General features: G+C 33.3%; 2 protein-coding genes across 3 annotated transcripts; both read left to right on the top strand.

The window, feature by feature from the left end:
• Positions 1-374: 374 nt before the first annotated feature.
• On the top strand, positions 375-3,650 carry LOC103496858 (ATP-dependent Clp protease proteolytic subunit 3, chloroplastic). Of its 2 annotated transcripts, none has more exons than XM_008458881.3 (5): positions 375-868; positions 1,088-1,202; positions 2,390-2,565; positions 2,946-3,041; positions 3,122-3,650. In XM_008458881.3, exons 1-5 carry the CDS (start codon positions 530-532, stop codon positions 3,413-3,415), a joined length of 1,020 nt encoding a protein of 339 aa, XP_008457103.1. In that variant the 5' UTR covers positions 375-529; the 3' UTR covers positions 3,416-3,650. The 2 variants fall into 2 exon arrangements, with proteins under 2 accessions (XP_008457103.1, XP_050941461.1); XM_051085504.1 differs by having other exon boundaries at positions 471-860.
• A 4,053-nt stretch (positions 3,651-7,703) lies between these two features.
• Positions 7,704-8,126, top strand: LOC127149697 (uncharacterized mitochondrial protein AtMg00810-like). The gene has a single exon (XM_051085558.1). The coding sequence runs from the start codon at positions 7,704-7,706 to the stop codon at positions 8,124-8,126; it is 423 nt and encodes a 140-aa protein (XP_050941515.1).
• Positions 8,127-18,277: the final 10,151 nt, after the last annotated feature.

The following is an 18,277-nucleotide window of genomic DNA, read 5'->3' as shown; positions in this document are numbered from 1 at the left end:
AAAAGAAGAAAGACAATAGAAAGAAATCAAATTTGGTTAATCTAAACGGCATAAAAAAATCAGAGCAAAAGAAGAAAAACTATGGAAATAAATCGCAGTAAAAAAAAAAAGAAAAAAATACGATAGAAAGAAATTAGATTTTGTTACCAGTAAAATATAAAAGAGGAAAAGAAATTAAAAAAAAAAGAGAAAAAAATTACGAAAGGGTATAGGATATTTAAAAAAATGGACAAAAACTGGCTAAGTTTATGGATTTGTTAGATATAACTTTATTATGAAAATTTAGGGATATTTTACTACTTTATAATTTGTTATGATTCTTTTTAACCCCTAGTAATAAAATACAAACAAGATTGGAAAACTAGGATTCCAATTTAACCTAATATTAAAAATGAATTTTCCCTTTCTTTCTTTACAATTGACGAAGTAAATATGGGGGAAAATACTCCGAAAATACTCTTATATTGGTAGAGCAGCCCAATCTTTGGATTTCTTGTGGGTGCTTCCCCTTCTGCTCTCAATAGCGAAAATGGAGTTGAGTTTCACACACGCACCTTCTCCTTCGCCTTATGGGCTTAAGCGTTTCGACCATGGACTTCATCACTCTTCTCATGTTCCAATTTCTACTCCTTCCAACCACTCCCATGGCCGCAATTTCACTTCTAATAATTTTAGAATCAGAAATTGTTCGGTTCCGGTGCTAAACCACCCCTCGCTTAGTTCCTCTTCTCTTAGACGCACCTTATCCAGTAATTGGGATGTTCTTAGCAACTATTCTGCATCTTCCGCTCCATCCTTGCCTCGATTCGAAGAGCTTGACACTACCAATATGCTTCTCCGCCAGCGAATCATCTTCTTGGGTTCTCAGGCAATGTCTCCAACTATTTCCTCATATTTCTTAATCACTTGGTTTGTTTCTACTTTCTGTGGTGTGTTGAATTCTGTTTAGCTTTTATTAGGTTTGAATTGTGAAGATTTTGGTTTTGTTATATTGGGATTTTTGTTTGGATGGTTTCGGAGTTGTTTGAGTTGGAAGAAGAAGAGAGGATTTTTATTGGGACTTGAATATTGTATTGGATACTGGCAGGTTGATGATGTGACGGCAGATTTCATCATAAGCCAACTACTCTTTCTTGATGCTGAAGACCCAACCAAAGATATTAAATTGTTTATCAACTCACCTGGTGGCTCTGTCACTGCTGGTATCTTCCATCATCAAATCCTTCTTTCATTTTTTTTGTTTTTGTTTTTTTGTTTTCAGACGGATAAATTTTAGTTTTAATTTGAAGTTGTTGGGTTGAGAGGATGCTGTCGTATAATCTTTATGGTTCAAATCTGCTTCCCACAGTATTCATGCCTTTCATTCTTTTATGATGGTTTTAGTACTCCTTGTTGCTCCAAAGTGCTTGTGCGTGAGATTGTAAAGTAAGTTACATAATCCAATATTTGGTACGCAAATGAGTTCAAGTGCCTTCTGTGTTGATCACGTGCATCAAGATAAACACATTTCAATATTTTGGAATCATTGGAAATATTAGAGAAATGACTTGATTATTCTCACTTCGGAAGTGGCTTGGGATCTGTCATTCTAAGTCAGGATCATAATCCATCAAGTTGTGAGACAAGAGCTTCTGTTATTCTATCTTATTACATTTCATTTTATGGTTAAAATATTTTAACCAAGTTATTCTGTATATTTAGACACAGAGAGACGGAGAGAGATGGAGAGAAGGAAACAATACAAAATCAGACTGAAAGCCAAGTACACAAAAACCTCACTAAAGAAAGGTTCTCCAACTTAGTAAAATGTTGCCTAATGAGTAATTACAAAAAGTCTTTAAAATTGAAGCCCATGAAAAGAAAGAGCTCCTGTGAGTCATTACGTTTTAGCCCTATGGTTGTAACTTTTTTGATCGACTCGATGAAAGTTATAGTATATGGTATGTAGTGTGGCAATCATGGGGCAAGAGTCCGGATGACAGGCATATAGCCTGATTCAAGTTCATTTCGAATGATAATCTATAAAGTATTTTCTGATTAGGAGGTTGCACAAACAGATCCTTGGTGTGGGGTTTGTTTCTTTCATTCAACTTCTTAAGAATGATATCATAATCTTTTTTGCAACGGCCCTTAGTTTTCCTCCCGGTTGCCCAATCCAGGAGATATAACCTCAGCAGATGAAGTCACCTACCCATCCAAGCAATAACCTCTTTATTTTTCCTCACTGAAAACTGCCCTTCTTATGTTCGTTTATCTTTTGTATGATCTCTCCCTTCAATTATTTCAAGGCAAATGGATCTTTGTAATCCCACATCTTTTTGGTCTACCTCTATTGTTGTAGGTTGTTATTTCAATCCATGTTTGTTTCTCAATTTTTTATTGCATGTAGGAATGGGAATATATGATGCAATGAAGTTATGCAAGGCTGATGTTTCAACCATTTGTCTGGGACTCGCTGCATCCATGGGAGCATTTCTTCTAGCCTCTGGTTCAAAGGGAAAGCGATTCTGCATGCCCAATGGAAGAGTGATGATCCATCAACCACTTGGAACAGCTGGAGGAAAAGTGAGTAGATTATTGTTCTGTGCTTTGCTGTTAAGTTAATTAATGGGTTTTCCAGTCGCTGTTGAATGTGTGCAGTATTTCTAAAATTCTTTGTTCATAGTGTTTAGTGCTTCCATTGGATGGTAGGTAGTTCATAACCAATAAGCCTCATAACAGCTTTTATGAACTTGATTTATTTGCGTTTAATTTTTCGGTAAAGAGTGGGACGCAAAGCTTTGGCTCCACAAATAGAAGAACATAGAATGAAATTCAGGAGTTCTCCTGAAATTATCGATATTGCCTTTTTATCTATTTAATAAATAATAATTTGATTTGAGCTTTCAATTATGGGAGAAAGACCCGTTCTCCCCTAATCACTATGCAATTCCCATCTATGCCAGGCAACAGAGATGAGCATACGGATACGAGAAATGGCGTATCACAAGATTAAGCTAAACAAGATTTTTTCTAGAATCACTGGAAAGCCATTAGAGCAGGTTTGCCAATATAATACTTTAACTACTTGGTTCTCGATTTTGTAAAGAAACCCTTAAAAGTATTTGTTTGTCCTTTGCAGATTGAATTGGATACAGATCGTGATAATTTTATGAATCCTTGGGAAGCTAAGGAGTATGGTTTGATCGATGAAGTTATCGATGACGGGAAGCCTGGACTTATTGCTCCAATTGCAGAGGCAACTCCTCCACCGAAAACTCGAGTCTGGGATCTATGGAAGGTTGAAGGGAGTCGAAAAGCCAAGAAGAATTTGCCTTCAGAAAGCAAGATTTTGAAGAATGGATATCAAGGGGGTGAAGGAAGTGACGAAGAGCGTGGTAGCCAGCAGGAAACAGAAGAACCAAGTCCTGTATGACGCAGGACTCACCCTGTTCCTCTTCTTCCTCCATTCCTCTGCCTCTATTGTTGTATCCTAGCTTGTTCTTTCCATTCTAAAATAGTTGTTTCTCTGTAAGATCTTAAGGCGATTATTACCAATTTGTTAAACACGCCTAGGTTATGGAAAATTCAAGGGTCATAACATTCCCTTTCTCTCCCCTTTTCTAGATGCTAAAATATTGCTCGAGTCTGATATTGAATTTGTCTCGAAACCTTGGCTCAATGTTCGATGGACCACCGATGACTGTTTCTGAGTTGCTGCAACTTGAATGGAAGTTTGTACGGGTAGTGTTCTCCATTTGGATTAAGATTTAAGGCAGGTGATAATGTTTGAATTCAAGGCAGTCATGCAATGCATCGCTAAATATACCCCATGATACTTGGGCCTTGGGTAATTGCCTTCTTTCATCCAACGTTAAAGTTAGTATTATAGCTATTCGATGCATTTGCACTAATAGACGTCATTACCATCAATATATTTTTAAATTTTTAAGAGAGGAAAAAATCAATTTTTTCAGTTTCATCAAATTCAAATTTTTAATTTTTATATATACACAATGCAGGATACATTATTATTGGGGTCTTTTTAAAAATAGAATAAAATATAAAACAATTCTAAAAACGGAAAAAGTCCACAGACCCACCGTGTAAAATACCAAAAATGTCTTGTCAACTACATCGTAAATAACGCGTGCGTCGTAATATATTTGCAATCGTTTAGATGTGGTTCAATATATACGCGATCGTTTAGATATGGTTCAATACATATGTGATCGTTTAAATATGGGTACAAGGCGATTGTTTAAATATGGTTTAATACATACGCGATTGTTTAAATATGGTTCAATACATACGCGATCGTTTAGATATGGTTTAATATATACGCGATCGTTTAAATATGGCTACAAGGCGATTGTTTAGATACGGCTATAATTTATACACGATCGTTTAGATATTGCTACAATGCGATCGTTTAGATATGACTATGATTTATATACGATCGTTTAGATATGACTACGATGCGATCGTTTAGATATGGCTACAACGTGATCGTTTAGATATAGCTACAATTTATATGTGATCGCTTAGATATGGTTCAATACATATGCAATCTTTTAGATACGATTCAATGTATACGCGATCGTTTAAATATGACTATAATTTATACGCGATCGTTTAGATATGGATACAATTCGATCGTTTAGATATGGTTCAATATATATGCGATCGTTTAGATATGGCTACAATTTATCTTTTCAATTCAATCGTTCCAAATCTAAATGATTTTTTTTTAAAAAAAATTGGTATACGATTTTTTTAATTCTTTTGGTACACGATTGTTTAGATTTCTTTACGCGATCGTTTAGATTTATTTACACGATCGTTTACTTTTTTTTACACGATCATTTACATTTGGCTACTCCAATCCAAATGATTTTTTTTCAAGATTTTTTATATATGATCTTTTATTTTTTTTACACATCGTTTACTTTTTTAAATAATCGTTTACATTTCGTTCACATCGTTTATATATGCAATCGTGTACATGTAGGTTTTTTCTATTTTCAGAATTTTTATATAAAGCATAAATATTTAGTGTTATATTTTTTAAAAAAAAACCCTAAATTGAACTTCAAAATTGACATTTCTAATAACCCATTCTAATAAAATGGTAATTTAAGTGAAGAATATTGAGATAAGACGCGTAGTTAAAAGAAAGAAAAAAAAGTGGGAAAATATGTAGCAAATATTTTTGGACAGTTGGACTTTTATTTTATTTTTGAAAAGCGTTGAATAAAAATTGTGCTCTTGTTTTAGGGGAAAAATTGGTTTAAAGGAGGGAAAAGATGTGTATTATTTTACCATCACATTCATTCCGACGGCAGTGTTAGTGTGAGATGAAGATTTAGAGAAAGTGAGGGGAGACAGAGTGTGAGGAAGAATAGAGTCGAGCGGCTATAGAAACACGTGAAATTGAATTGACAGTCACGTGTTTGGAACGACTAGGCTCCAAAGAGGTTGTCTTGATATAGATTTCTAGGCCTATACACAGTAATTAGCCATCAATAAAAGAGTTAAATGGTACCATTAACAAAATCATACTTTACAACAAGTTTCAATCTAGTGTCCTCTTGTTTGTTATTTCAATCTAGTTTAATGCATCATCTATTTTATTTAGGAAAAATTTCATAAATATAATAAACTATTAAAATATTTACGGCTCGTGTAACAAAGCCCATAAAGTTTGTCATTTTTTAAATATTTCAGGTTTGCCCTCCAATCTTTCTTCTTCTTTATGCGATTTCTTTCCATCTTTCTTCTTTTTCTCTTCCGTCGTTTAGATTTAGGTAACCAAGTCTGATTTCTTTCTATCGTCTTTCTTGTTTTTCTCTTTTTTTTTTCGCTGCGTGTCTTTATTCTTCTTTCTTCTTTTTCCCTTTTTTTTTTGTTTGTTGCGTGCATCGTCTTTCTTCTTTTCTTTCTTTACATATCAGTGGCATCTTCGTCTTGGCCATGCTTCTCCTGAAAAACTGCGTCATTTAATTTCTATTAACAATTTAAATAATATTACCAAGTTTGTCCCATTTAATTGTTTAAATTGCAAACTTGCTAAACCTGCTTTGTCTTTCTCTACATCCACTTCTATATGTGATAAACCTTTTGATTTAATCCATTCTGACATTTGGGGTTCTGCCCCTACCTCCACTGTCCATGGTTATCGCTATTATGTTTTATTCATTGATGATTTCTCTCGATTTACATGGATTTATTTTCTCAAACACCGCTCTGAATTATCTCGCACTTATATTGAGTTTGCTAAAATGATTCACACCCAATGCTCTTGTCCTATCAAAATCCTTCGCACTGACAATGCCTTGGAGTATAAAGACTCCACTCTTCTATCTTTTCTCTCCCAACAGAGCACTCTTGTTCAAAGCTCTTGCCCCCACACTTCTCAAAAAAATGGACGTGATGAGTGCAAACATCGCCACATTCTTGACTTAGTACGTGCCCTCCTTTCTGCCTCATGCCTTGAGAAATTTTAAGGTGAAGCAGCTCTTACATCTGTCTATACTATCAATCGTCTTCCTTCCTCCGTTCTTCAGAACATCTCTCCATTTGAAAGACTATATGGTACGACCCAACTATTCTAACCTTAAAGTCTTTGGTTGTGCTTGTTTTGTTCTCCTACATCCTCATGAACACACTAAACTTGAACTACGTGCCCGCCTCTGTTATTTTCTTGGCTATGACACAGAACATAAAGACTTTCATTGTTGGGATCCTCTTTCGGATAGATTTCGTATATCTCGTCATGTCACATTTTGGGAGCATACTATGTTCTCTTGCTTGTCCTCCTTCCACTCCTCCTTCTCTAGTCCTCAACCTTTCTTCACTAACACATCTGTTGACCTTTTTCCTCTCTCTGAGTTCACTCCTGATAATGAGCTTGCTCAATCTGCACCTACTTCTGCAACCTCGGACCAGTCGTCCATCTCTTATGATAGTCCTAAACCTACTCTAGATACCCCTTCTCATCGTTCTACTCGGGTAAGGGAACCTCCCATTCATCTCCAAGATTATCACTGTTTTTCCACTATTGTTTCCCTTGTTGAACCTACCTCTTATCCAGAGGCTAGTACTGATCCTTTATGGCAGAAATCAATGAATGATGAATTACAGGCTCTTGAAAAGACGCACACTTGGGACTATGTTGACTTACCTCCTGGTAAAAGACCTATTGGCTACAAGTGGATCTACAAAATCAAGACTCACTCTGATGGTACTATTGAGCGTTATAAGGCTCGTCTTGTACCAAAAGGGTATTCCCAAGAATATGGTATTGACTATGAAGAAACATTTGCTCCTATGGCTTGGATGACGTCTGTTCGCAGTTTATTAGTTGTTGTTGCTGCCAAGCAGTGGCCTCTTCTTCAGATGGATGTTAAAAATGCTTTCCTTAATGAGACTCTTTCTGAAGAAGTCTATATGAAGCCACCTTATGGTACTTCTCCTTCTCCACACAAGGTGTGCCTCTTGCATCGCGCACTATATGGTCTCAAACAGACTCCACGAGCTTGGTTTGCCACATTTAGCTCTACCATCACTCAACTTGGCTTTACTTCTAGTCCTCATGACACTGCACTCTTTACTCGCCACACACCCCATGATATTGTTCTTCTTCTCTATGTTGATGACATGATTATCACTGGTCATGATCCACAGGCCTATCCCTCCAACATTACCTTGATCAACATTTTGAAATGAAAGACCTTGGATCTTTTAACTACTTTCTTGGCCTTGAAGTCTATCGACGCTCGAACGGGTATTTATTGTCTCAAGCTAAATATGCCTCTGATCTTTTAGTTCGTTCAAGAATCACTAACTCTAACATAGCTTCAACGTCATTAGATCTCAATGTTCATTTGACCCCTTATGATGGTGTTCCTCTTGAAGATGTTAGTCTGTATCGGCAACTTGTTGGCAGTCTCATCTATCTAACAGTGACCCGCCCAGATATTGCATATGTTGTTCATATCGTTCGTCAATTTATGACTGCTCCTCGAACCATTCATTTTACTGTGGTATTACGTATTCTTCGCTATATCAAGGAAACTTTGGGGCATGGACTTCTGTTTTCTTCTCAATTCTCTCTCGTATTATCTGGCTACTCTGATGCAGATTAGGCTAGGGATCCCACTGATCGGCATTCTACAACAGGTTATTGTTTCTACTTAGGCGATTATCTCATTTCTTGGCTTAGTAAGAAACAAAGTGTTGTCTCTCGTTCTAGTATTGAATCAGAATATCGTGCTCTCGCTGATCTACCGTCGAACTTTTATGGCTTCGTTGGCTTCTTGCTAATATGGGTGTTCCCCAGCAGGGTCCCACTCTTCTTCATTGTGATAATCGTAGTGTCATCCAAATTGCCCACAATAATGTTTTTCATGAGCGTACAAAACATATCGAAAATGACTGTCACTTCATTCGTCATCATCTCTTGAGCAACATACTTCTTTTGCAACCTGTCTCCACCACTGAGCAACCAGCAGATATCTTCACCAAAGCTTTACCATCTACTCGCTTCAATCAATTACTTACCAAACTCAAGCCGACAGTTACTCTACCACCTTGAGTTTGAGGGAGGGTATTAATGTATATATTCTTTTGTAATTAAGAAGATATTATCTTATATTATCTTATACTATTTGTTGTCTTTTTTATCACATAGGACATTGTACTTATCTCCCTTTTGCTTGACTAGCTTTTTTTACGTTGTTTAGATTAGGGTAACCAAATGTAAAAGATGGTGTATAAAAAATCTTGAAAAAAATCGTTTAAGCATTTAAATTAGGGTAACAAAATCTAAAAGATTATGTATAAAGAATCTTGAAAAAAAATCGTATAGTCAAATCTACAATCGTGTACCAAATTTTGAAAAACAATCGTTTAGATTTAGGGCCAAATCTATGTAGTCACCTAGTTTTATCCTACATTTTTTTAAAATATATTAATTGTAATAATGGTAAAAAAAAATTATTTATTCATTTTGTAAAAAAGAAAAAAGGTAAATTTTTTTGTAATAATATAAAATCTTATGATAATAGTTATTATTACTATTATCATTTTTAAAATCTTTATTAAAAGAGAAAATAAAAAAAAATTAATGAAATTATCTTTCTTTAACAAAAAAAAAATAAATAATTTATCACTTTTGACTTATTTTTGTTATTTTAGGAAAAATAAAATAAAATATTTTATACAAAATCTTTTAATATCATAATCGATTTATCATTTTAGGAAAAATAAAATAAAATAATTTATTTCATACAAAATTCTTTTAATTTATCTTTATAACTTAGAAAAAAAGTAATTAAATTTATTTTGGACAAAATCTTTCAATATCATATTTTTACTATTTTAGAAAAGAAATTAATAAAATTACATCATATTCCTCTGCAAAATGTGGGTTCTTAGCTTTTTCGCTTTATTATTTTTATTTTATCTTCATATTGTCTCTTTTTTTATCATAAATCTAATCTCATAACTAAGGAAAAATTTAGTTGGAGATTGCATTAGGTAGGGTTTACTCCTAATGATCCGCACCTCATACAACAACTAATTTTCTTCGGATTGAATTCTTATTTTTTGTTCTTCTCTTTTTTTAAACGTAGAGAGAGAAAAAATGTATAAGGAAAATTTCTTATATTTTTGCCATTTTTTATCATTATTCTATAAAAAAAATAGAGAGAAAAGAAAAGAGAAATAAGAATAAATCTATTATTATCATTTATGTATTAACTTCTTCTTTTTTGTTTTCTATTTATTTATTTAATTTTTCTTTTATTTATATTTTTTAAATTTTTTTGTTGTTGTCATCGTTGTTCTTATTATAAAATCTTTTATTCCTTTTTATATATTTATTTGTTTGTTTATTTAATTTCTTTTTTATATATTTATTTGCTTATTATTTCATTTAGTTCTTTTTTCTTTTTTTCTTTTTTTTTTATTTTCCGTTATTATGTATCTTTCTTTTTCTTTTCTTTTAACTTATTTTTCATTACTATTGTTATATTTAGTATATGCATGCATTAATATCCTAAATTATTTGTCTAATTTATTGTGTGGTATATTTGATTTGGGTTATGATGTATTATTTCTATTTGAACTTCATTAAAAATTTATTGAAAACTTTAAAATACTTTTAACCATAATTGCACGTAATTTTGAAATATTTTTTTAAAATTTTTTCTCTTTAAACCATTTAGAATTTTTTTTTTTTTGCTTTAAAATTATTTCTTTTAAACTCAAAATTAAATAATATTTCATAAGGTTTCATAATCAACTTTTTTTTTGTAATAACCCATGTTGATTTCCCTAAAAAAATCCTACGATGGAATCCTAGAAATTTTTGGGAGCCTGTTATTTCTAGATTCTTAAGGTGAGGGATATATCTTTGGGAGTCCAAGATTTGATCAAAAAAAATTTAATCAATGTTTAAAAAAAAAAACTTTATTCGAAGACTAGTTTATGATAGAGTTTGAGAAATTTTAATAATTTTTCATTCTCTTAAGGTGAGGAATTTTTTGTCAATATAGTCTAATTAATGGGTGTATCTCACTTATTTTATGGGATCATTGCTTCAAATATTGGAGTAGTGAGCAATGAAATAAGACATAATTTTTTGAAAAATATTTATTCAAAACATTAAATTTGGTCACCGTTTTCTAAACGGGTTTCAAAGTTGGTTTTGTCACTCACCGTCTTGGGCTAGATTCTTGGTCTATAAGCTCGGTTTAATTCTTCTCGGCCTTCCCTGTATACAAATGACTCCCGAACTCAACTCTAATTTTTTCGTAGACCAGTTTTTATTTTATTTAAAATGATTTACTTTCTTTTGGTGTCCAATCACACCGTAAAAAAGATTGGTGGCGACTCTTTTTTTTCGTTTTTAAAATTAAACCCTTTTTAAGGACGTTGGTCGCTCCGCATCATCTCGGGTACGTGGCGACAATCTAAACGATCGTGAAACCAAATCTAAACGACCGTGTAACCTAATTAATTAAACGATCATGTAACCAAATTAATGATAGAATTAAAAAAGCAAATCTAAACGATCGTGTACCAAACAATAGCCAAATCTAAACGATCTTGTACCAAATATATTACGTGTTTACCAAAGATATTGTTGACAGGACATTTTTTGTACTTTTTATGGCGGGCCTGTGGGTTTTTTTTTCATTTTTAGAATTGTTCTATACAGTTTAAATATTTTGTCACTTTGTTATATTTTTTAAAAGACCTCTTTTATTTATATAATAAAATAAAGTATTCTTTTTTTTATTTAATATTTAGTTGCATTAACCCACAAAATTAATCAACTAACATCCAATGTTATTTTTGTAACCTAAACATGTATGTGAAAACATACAAGTGGATCATGTTTAAGTGATAATCTAAATGGTATCCAACGTTATCCATTTACTACAGACTATTGAGATTATCTCTTAAACATGTGATCCACTTGTATGTCTCTAGGTTACAGAAGATAACCTTAGATGTTAGTTTATTGGTTTTGTGGGTTAATACAACTAAATATTAAATAAAAAAAGAATACTTTATTTTATTATATATATAAAATACTTATATAATTCAATTACAAACTATAAAACTACGAGATTTATGGCATCAATCCCAACATGTTTCGTATGGATTTTGCTTTGTTGCATTTGAATAAGGCTGAATTCAATGGAAGACATACAGAGGACAAAAAGGTAAAGTATTAATTCCTTTCTTATATATGAATATTATGATTTGTTGGATGATATCATGAATTGCTCTCCAACATAAAAAATAATAATTTTCTTTGGAACGGGAAGGTTCCAAAGGTCTTGACACGTGCAACATGTTTGTGTATTATAGTAATAATATTAACATTTAAATGAGATGGAAGATAGATAAAAATAATAAAAAGTGCCATTAAAAAAATCACGAAATATAAAGAGTTATACAAAGAGAAATAATTTATTAAAAGAAACTTAAAGCTCTTTTAAACAGCGACCAACATCTGAAATAAAGATAGGATACATTCAAATATACTAATGAAATAAGTTGAACAGACACAATCTGACTAAGAAGGAAAATCGGCAAATAAGGAATGTTGCACACATCATGTTGCTATAAATCAAACATTTCTTTCCCTTTTGCTAACTTTTAGTTTAACTTTTAAAAGTTGTCATCTACTCCAAGTACCATTTTGTCTTAACTAAACTTGGATGTATATACTTAAAAAACAATAATAATAAAATTTGAAGAAAGGATGTTGAGAAGAGGATTTCTGACGATAGGATATGTTCCGTGGAAGAAGTATGTGTGAGGCTCTAATCTGAAGAAAGGAAGCCCGATTGTGAAGGATCCTTGCTGGGAAGCCATTTCGATAATAGGTGTATAGGACATCCCGCGAGGAAGCATGTAAAAGGGAAAAAAGGCAATGCAAAGAGAAACGATTGTCTAAGTCATACCACGTAAATGTAAGCGACGCAATAAAAGTAAGTAGCGAGGAAGAAGCATCCGTTGGATGTCAAAAGTTAGGTGTTTAATGTAGTAATGCGAGAAGAAGTGTCTACACCTAAGGGGGTGTGGTGAGAAGTAGATGTGTGACTAGATGACCCAAAAGTAAGAATATGTTGTTTCCCGAGAAGATAAAAAGAGTCAGACGATTAAAGAGTTTGGCTTTCCAAGAAGATAAGTTGTGCGGCTCAAGGGAATGTCTAATTGCTGCTGACATTTAGCCTATGTGTCAAGTTTGGGTTGGTTGCATGGCATGACGAATTGGTAAGGTGACACGTGTAAAGCGTAGAATTGACCCTTGAATATGAAAGGTCACTATAAATAGTGCCAAAGACCAAAAGGAAAAAGGAGGGAGGATTGGAAGTGTTAGATTTTCCGATGAAAAAGTAACGTAAAGAAGCTCTAAATGCTGAGAGGCTGGTTGTGAGAGCAGTTAGGTGCAAAGAGGAACCCTAAAAGTAGAAAAAAGAGGAGCTAAGGCTAAGTGTTTTATGTGAGTGATTTTATACTTAAAGAATATTTTATGTGAATGATGTCTTCATTAAAAGAAGGTTTTGTGAAGAACCTTTATGAATAAAATGAATGATTTCATAAATGAAAGTTATGTTTTGAAAGCGTTCATTTTTAGTCTGTGGTTATGCATAACATGTCATGTATATCTGTATGTATTGGATATTATTGATGTCGTTGATGTATTATTTAAAAAGAGAAAATCATTGATTTTTTTGTGATAATTGTGATGCTTGTGTACGGTTAAACCTCTGGCCTTATTCCTATCAAGTGAATTGCTATTATGTGGTGTGCACATAATGTGCGGAGGCGTCAAGTGGACGTTTGGTATAACAAGAAATTAACCAAGGAGATCCCCAAAAGTTGTGGATGGAGTGAACTGAAGGGATGAGAGCCCCTACACAACGAAAAAACTAATAGAGACCATAAACACAATTTAATTCGGAAGTTAAAAATACCAAATACATTCCGCAAATAACATAAACAAATTTCCTAGAGGCATTTACGTCGTTGACGACTCTGAATCTACTAAAACTCCAAATTAGGACACCACCACTTGAAAACCTTTTCATTTTCTAAGAATGAAATTTAGGTTCGTGGGACCAAAATTGGAAGGAAAATTTTCTAGAGAGTTTTCTTCTGAGAGTATATCAAAGTACGCAAAAATCCCAAATCACGAAAAAAATTTCTATTTTTGTCGTACGTATAACTCCGTGAAGAAAAGGGAAGTCAGAAAGAATTTGGGAGCGTGGGAAAATCACTCACGTTCCCTATTAATTTAATAAATTAAAATAAAGGGTCTTTTCAAAAAATAACAAAGCAGCAAAATATTTACACCGTATAAAACAATTCCGAAAACAAAAAAAGCCCACAGACCCACAATGAAAAATACAAAAAATGCCCCGTCAACGACGCGCGTAATATATTTAGTACACGATCGTTTAGATTTGGTCGTTTAGATTTAGATAGTCAAATCTAAACGATTTATTTTTTAAATTATCTATACACGATCGTTAAGATTTAGTTACACAATCGTTTAGATTTTATCATTTAGATTTTATCGTTTAATTTGGGTACACGATCGTTTAGATTTGATCATTTAGATATGGGTAGCCAAATCTAAACGATTCTTTTTCAAGATTTGGAACATGATGCTAAACGATTTTTTGAGGATTCTTTTGGTACACAATCGTTTAGATTTGTTTACATGATCGTTTATTTTGTTTGTACATGATCGTTTAGATTGGGCTACTCCAATCTAAATGAATTTTTTAGGATTTTTTGTACACTATCGTTTAGATTTGGCTATTTAGATTTGACTATTTTTTAGTCAAATCTAAACGATGTTTTTTTTCCAGTCTTTTATATTTAGTACACGATCTTGAACAATAAAAAAAAAAGTTTGAAAAAAATATACATCTTTTATATTTGATACACGATCTTGAACAAAAAAGAAAACAGTGAAAGACGATGGAATTGACCAAGACGGAAAGAAAGGAAAAAAAAGAAAAGAAGAAAAATGATGGAACAGACGAGAGGGAAAGAAAGACGGAAGGGCAAACTTGGAATATTTAGAAAATTGCTAACTTATAGGTTTTGTTACACGGGTCGTAAATATTTTACCGGTTTATTATATTTATGAAAATTTCCCTTAAAATAATAATATTATTAAATTAATTAATAAAATTAATTATTAATTAAATCATATTTAATTAATATTTTATTTAAATGAATATCTATAACATAACCTATAATTTTAATTTAATTAATTTTATTAATTTTATTAAATCAAATTAAACTAAACTATTAATTAATTCTTCAATTAATTAACTTCTGTCCAAATTTGAATCATATTCAAATATAAACTTCTCTCATAACATATAGTTATATGTTTTTAATGTGTATCATATACACACTAAATTTTGATCTATAGTTTTAATATGAATTTAATTCATATTAAATTAATATTTGAACTCATTCAAATATTTTATTCTCTTATAAATTAATTTTGAATCATATCTAAAATTAAATTTATATAATAAAATTTAATTAAAATATAAACTTTATATTATAATGTATGACCATACATTATATTAATTCCTAAAGTAAATTTGAACATTTCAAATTACAACCAATATAGATAAATCTCATTATCCTTTACGAGCAAGGAAGGGGACCTAATAGACCTACGAATTAGAAAGCTACAACAATATGAGATTAATTAGCTAAACTCATTAACTACATTAATCAAAATTCGTTAACTATGTGTACACTCCACTAAAGACTCACAACTAAACTCTTCTTACTGTAGATATATTTCTGTGTCCACGAATATAGACCAATACAGTAAGTTAGTCTTTCACAAGTGTTTCTAACATTAACTGGGTCAAATTATCATTTTACCCCTGGGTTACTTCTAGTCCTTGAATACCAGTGCTCCTCTAATTAACAACTTGTTTATAGTCCAACCATTAAACAGATACCCTTCACGTACCATAGAGAGGCCCTTTGTTCAAGTCTTAGGGACACCATTGAAGGGAACACTTATCTACTTACCTTAAGTCGGAAATGAGTGAATTTCATCTTGTTTGATTATGTTTCCAACTGCCCACTCTGTTTTGTCCTTAAAATAATAAGCATATTGAGTCGACAATCTAGCCACTCTCACCCCGTACAAATCAAAGGACAATCCCTTGCGAACAAGAGTTCATAATACACTCAGGATTAAGACTAAATTACCTAGGTCATACTAATGTAATAGAAACCTAACTAGTTAATGGAATTACATCTAGTGGTTATTATTTCGTGGTCTGGTCTTATGAAAAATCATTGCATAGGATACCCTCACTCACATGTCACTTACATGAACGCGTTAGATCATCATTGTGTTTGTATCAATAGTCTACGAGAGTTTTATGACATAAAACCTATCTACGAGTTTTAGGACATAAAACCTAACATGAACTTCACAGTAGCCTACTCGCAGGACACTGGTGAGAGTGAATTCCAGTAGTTGTGGCAAGGGAATGATTCATGAACTGGGGAAAAGGAATAAGAGAGCCAATGTGTGATTTCTATAACTTGTGAAAAGAGGCGTGAGAGCATGTGTTTATGAAGCTAAAAATGATTTATGTGACTCCATTGTATTCCCCAAAAAGGTATTCTTAAACCCCCACTCACTAAGTATTTGACTTACGTTTTGAGTTTCTTCTTCTTAGGTTTTTAGGCATTGAAGCCAAGTAAAAGATGGTTCATAGGTGGGAAAGCCTAGTCAATGAGGGAAAGTAGCGTTATTTTGTAGCCTTATGCAGCATGATAGTTGTGTCATCTTATCTCCTATCTAAAGAACGGGTTGGTAAGTGCATCGCTCCTCAGTGCAGATGGCACAGTTCCAAAGAAAGGCGAATGCAACGCCGAGATTGATAAGGCCAATCCTAGAAAGTAAGAGAGCCAAAGGACTAAGTTAGGAAAGTAAGTCCTAATTTCTATTCGTGAATTTGGATACACCTTTAAGCACCCAATCTCAAGAAGCAGGGTTTGGCGACGAGGAAAGAATAAAGCACATTGCTACACGATAGGCGAGCAAGCCAAATGTTAAGTTAGAAAAATTGTGCTAGGCGAGGGAGAATAAGAGTTATGCTTAAGTCTTGTTGTACGGAAAAGTCTAAGTCCTATTTGTACTTTAGTGTAAAGTGTGAAGTTAATAAAGAAAGAGAAGTTTATCTTCTTTCCGCTACAAGAAATCGAGGTTCTCCCAACGCAAAAAAAGACGCCGAAAGAACAAATGTAGAGAAATACGCATGATCCCAATGCCACTTTTCACATGTCGGAGAATGACCTTTTCCTGACGTCGTGATAGAGTTGTCGGGAAAGAGGACAACATTTTCGATGCATGGGTGTAGGGTGTTGGGAATAATGACTTATTTCGACGCGACATGCACACATCGGGAACTATTAGTTGAAAATTTTCAAACATGAATTATGTCAGATATGCTGACGCATCCTATATGGCCTTAAGGACGTCGTCGGGAGTAAGGAGACCTCCCGACGCTATTTTTGGTTCGTCGAGAATGGCGTCGAGAGTAATGAAATATCCCGACATCATTAGTGATTCGTCAGGAACAACGTTGGAAGTAACGGGATCCTCTATAAAATAGATGTTTCAATTCTGTAAAACACAGAACTGAAACGAAAGAGAAAAAGGAAGAGAGATCGACTTCGCCGGCGAAATAAAGAGAAGAGAAATGCCCAGCCCTCGTCGTTATGAGCCTGCGTCGTCTGCCACCGCACATCCAAATTTGAAGAGGGGGAGTGGGGATTAATTGAATATTTGAATGGGGTGGGTTGAAAATTAGAGGGGAGAGAGGTTGAATTGAAATTTTGAAGGAGTGGGTTGAATTGCAATTTTGAAGGGGAGGGGGTTGAATTGAAATTTTGAAGGGGGGAGGGTTGAATTGCAATTTTGAAGGGAAGGGGTTGAATTGAAATTTTGAAGGGAAGGGGTTGAATTGGAATTTTGAGGGGGGTTGAATCGAAAATTTGAAGGAGGTGGGGGGTTTGAATTGAAAATTTGAGGGATTGGGGTTGAAAATTTGAGGGGGTGAAGGGGGGCAATGACTATATTATTGTGTTAAAAATTCTGTAATACGTGTTAAGATTCGTTTTTGGCTATCCTGTAATATATATGTACTAAACTTAGCCACTTTTGTATCATTGTAGGACCCGCGGTGTATAATGGCGTACGAGGCTCGTTAGGAGACATGACTTTCTTTGTGCTTTTTTTAACGAGGAATATTTTTTATTTGTATTATGAACGTTACAATTTTTTAACTTCTTTGTATTATGAACATTAAATTTTTTGTTGAATTTTTGTTTGTATTTCCTAATTTATTAATTTATTTTGAATTTTCTTTAATTGAATCGAAAATGAATGTGAATATTTTAGGAAATAGAGACTCGATTGAAAAACACAACGAGCTTGAGGATGATAGTTAAGGGCTCGACTTACTCTTCTTTAACAACCTATAGGGACTATCTGCATCTAAGTAACCATAATGATAAATTGTAGAAGAATAGGATCCAATATAACCAAGGTTCAAACCAAACTAACACCACGTCATCCATCTCTAATAAAAAAAAGCTCATACTAAGGGCCACATGCTGTCCTGAAAATGAAGGATGGCCTTCCCACACTAAGATGAAGAACTAGAGAAACAAATTACATAGATACTCTGCCAACTACATAAGCGACCATGAG

Source organism: Cucumis melo, chromosome 6 (assembly GCF_025177605.1).
Source record: "Cucumis melo cultivar AY chromosome 6, USDA_Cmelo_AY_1.0, whole genome shotgun sequence".
NCBI lineage: Eukaryota > Viridiplantae > Streptophyta > Magnoliopsida > Cucurbitales > Cucurbitaceae > Cucumis > Cucumis melo.
This window is presented reverse-complemented; position numbering and strand designations above follow the sequence as displayed.

What these genes read in the sequence shown, in the direction of transcription:
- LOC127149697 (XM_051085558.1), top strand. Translation starts at nt 7,704, where the DNA reads ATGAAAGACCTTGGATCTTTTAACTACTTTCTTGGCCTTGAAGTCTAT.
- LOC103496858 (XM_008458881.3), top strand. Translation starts at nt 530, where the DNA reads ATGGAGTTGAGTTTCACACACGCACCTTCTCCTTCGCCTTATGGGCTT. An exon ending in TCATCTTCTTGGGTTCTCAG is followed by an intron (nt 869 to 1,087) that starts GCAATGTCTCCA and finishes GGATACTGGCAG; the next exon opens with GTTGATGATGTGACGGCAGA. An exon ending in TTGGAACAGCTGGAGGAAAA is followed by an intron (nt 2,566 to 2,945) that starts GTGAGTAGATTA and finishes CATCTATGCCAG; the next exon opens with GCAACAGAGATGAGCATACG.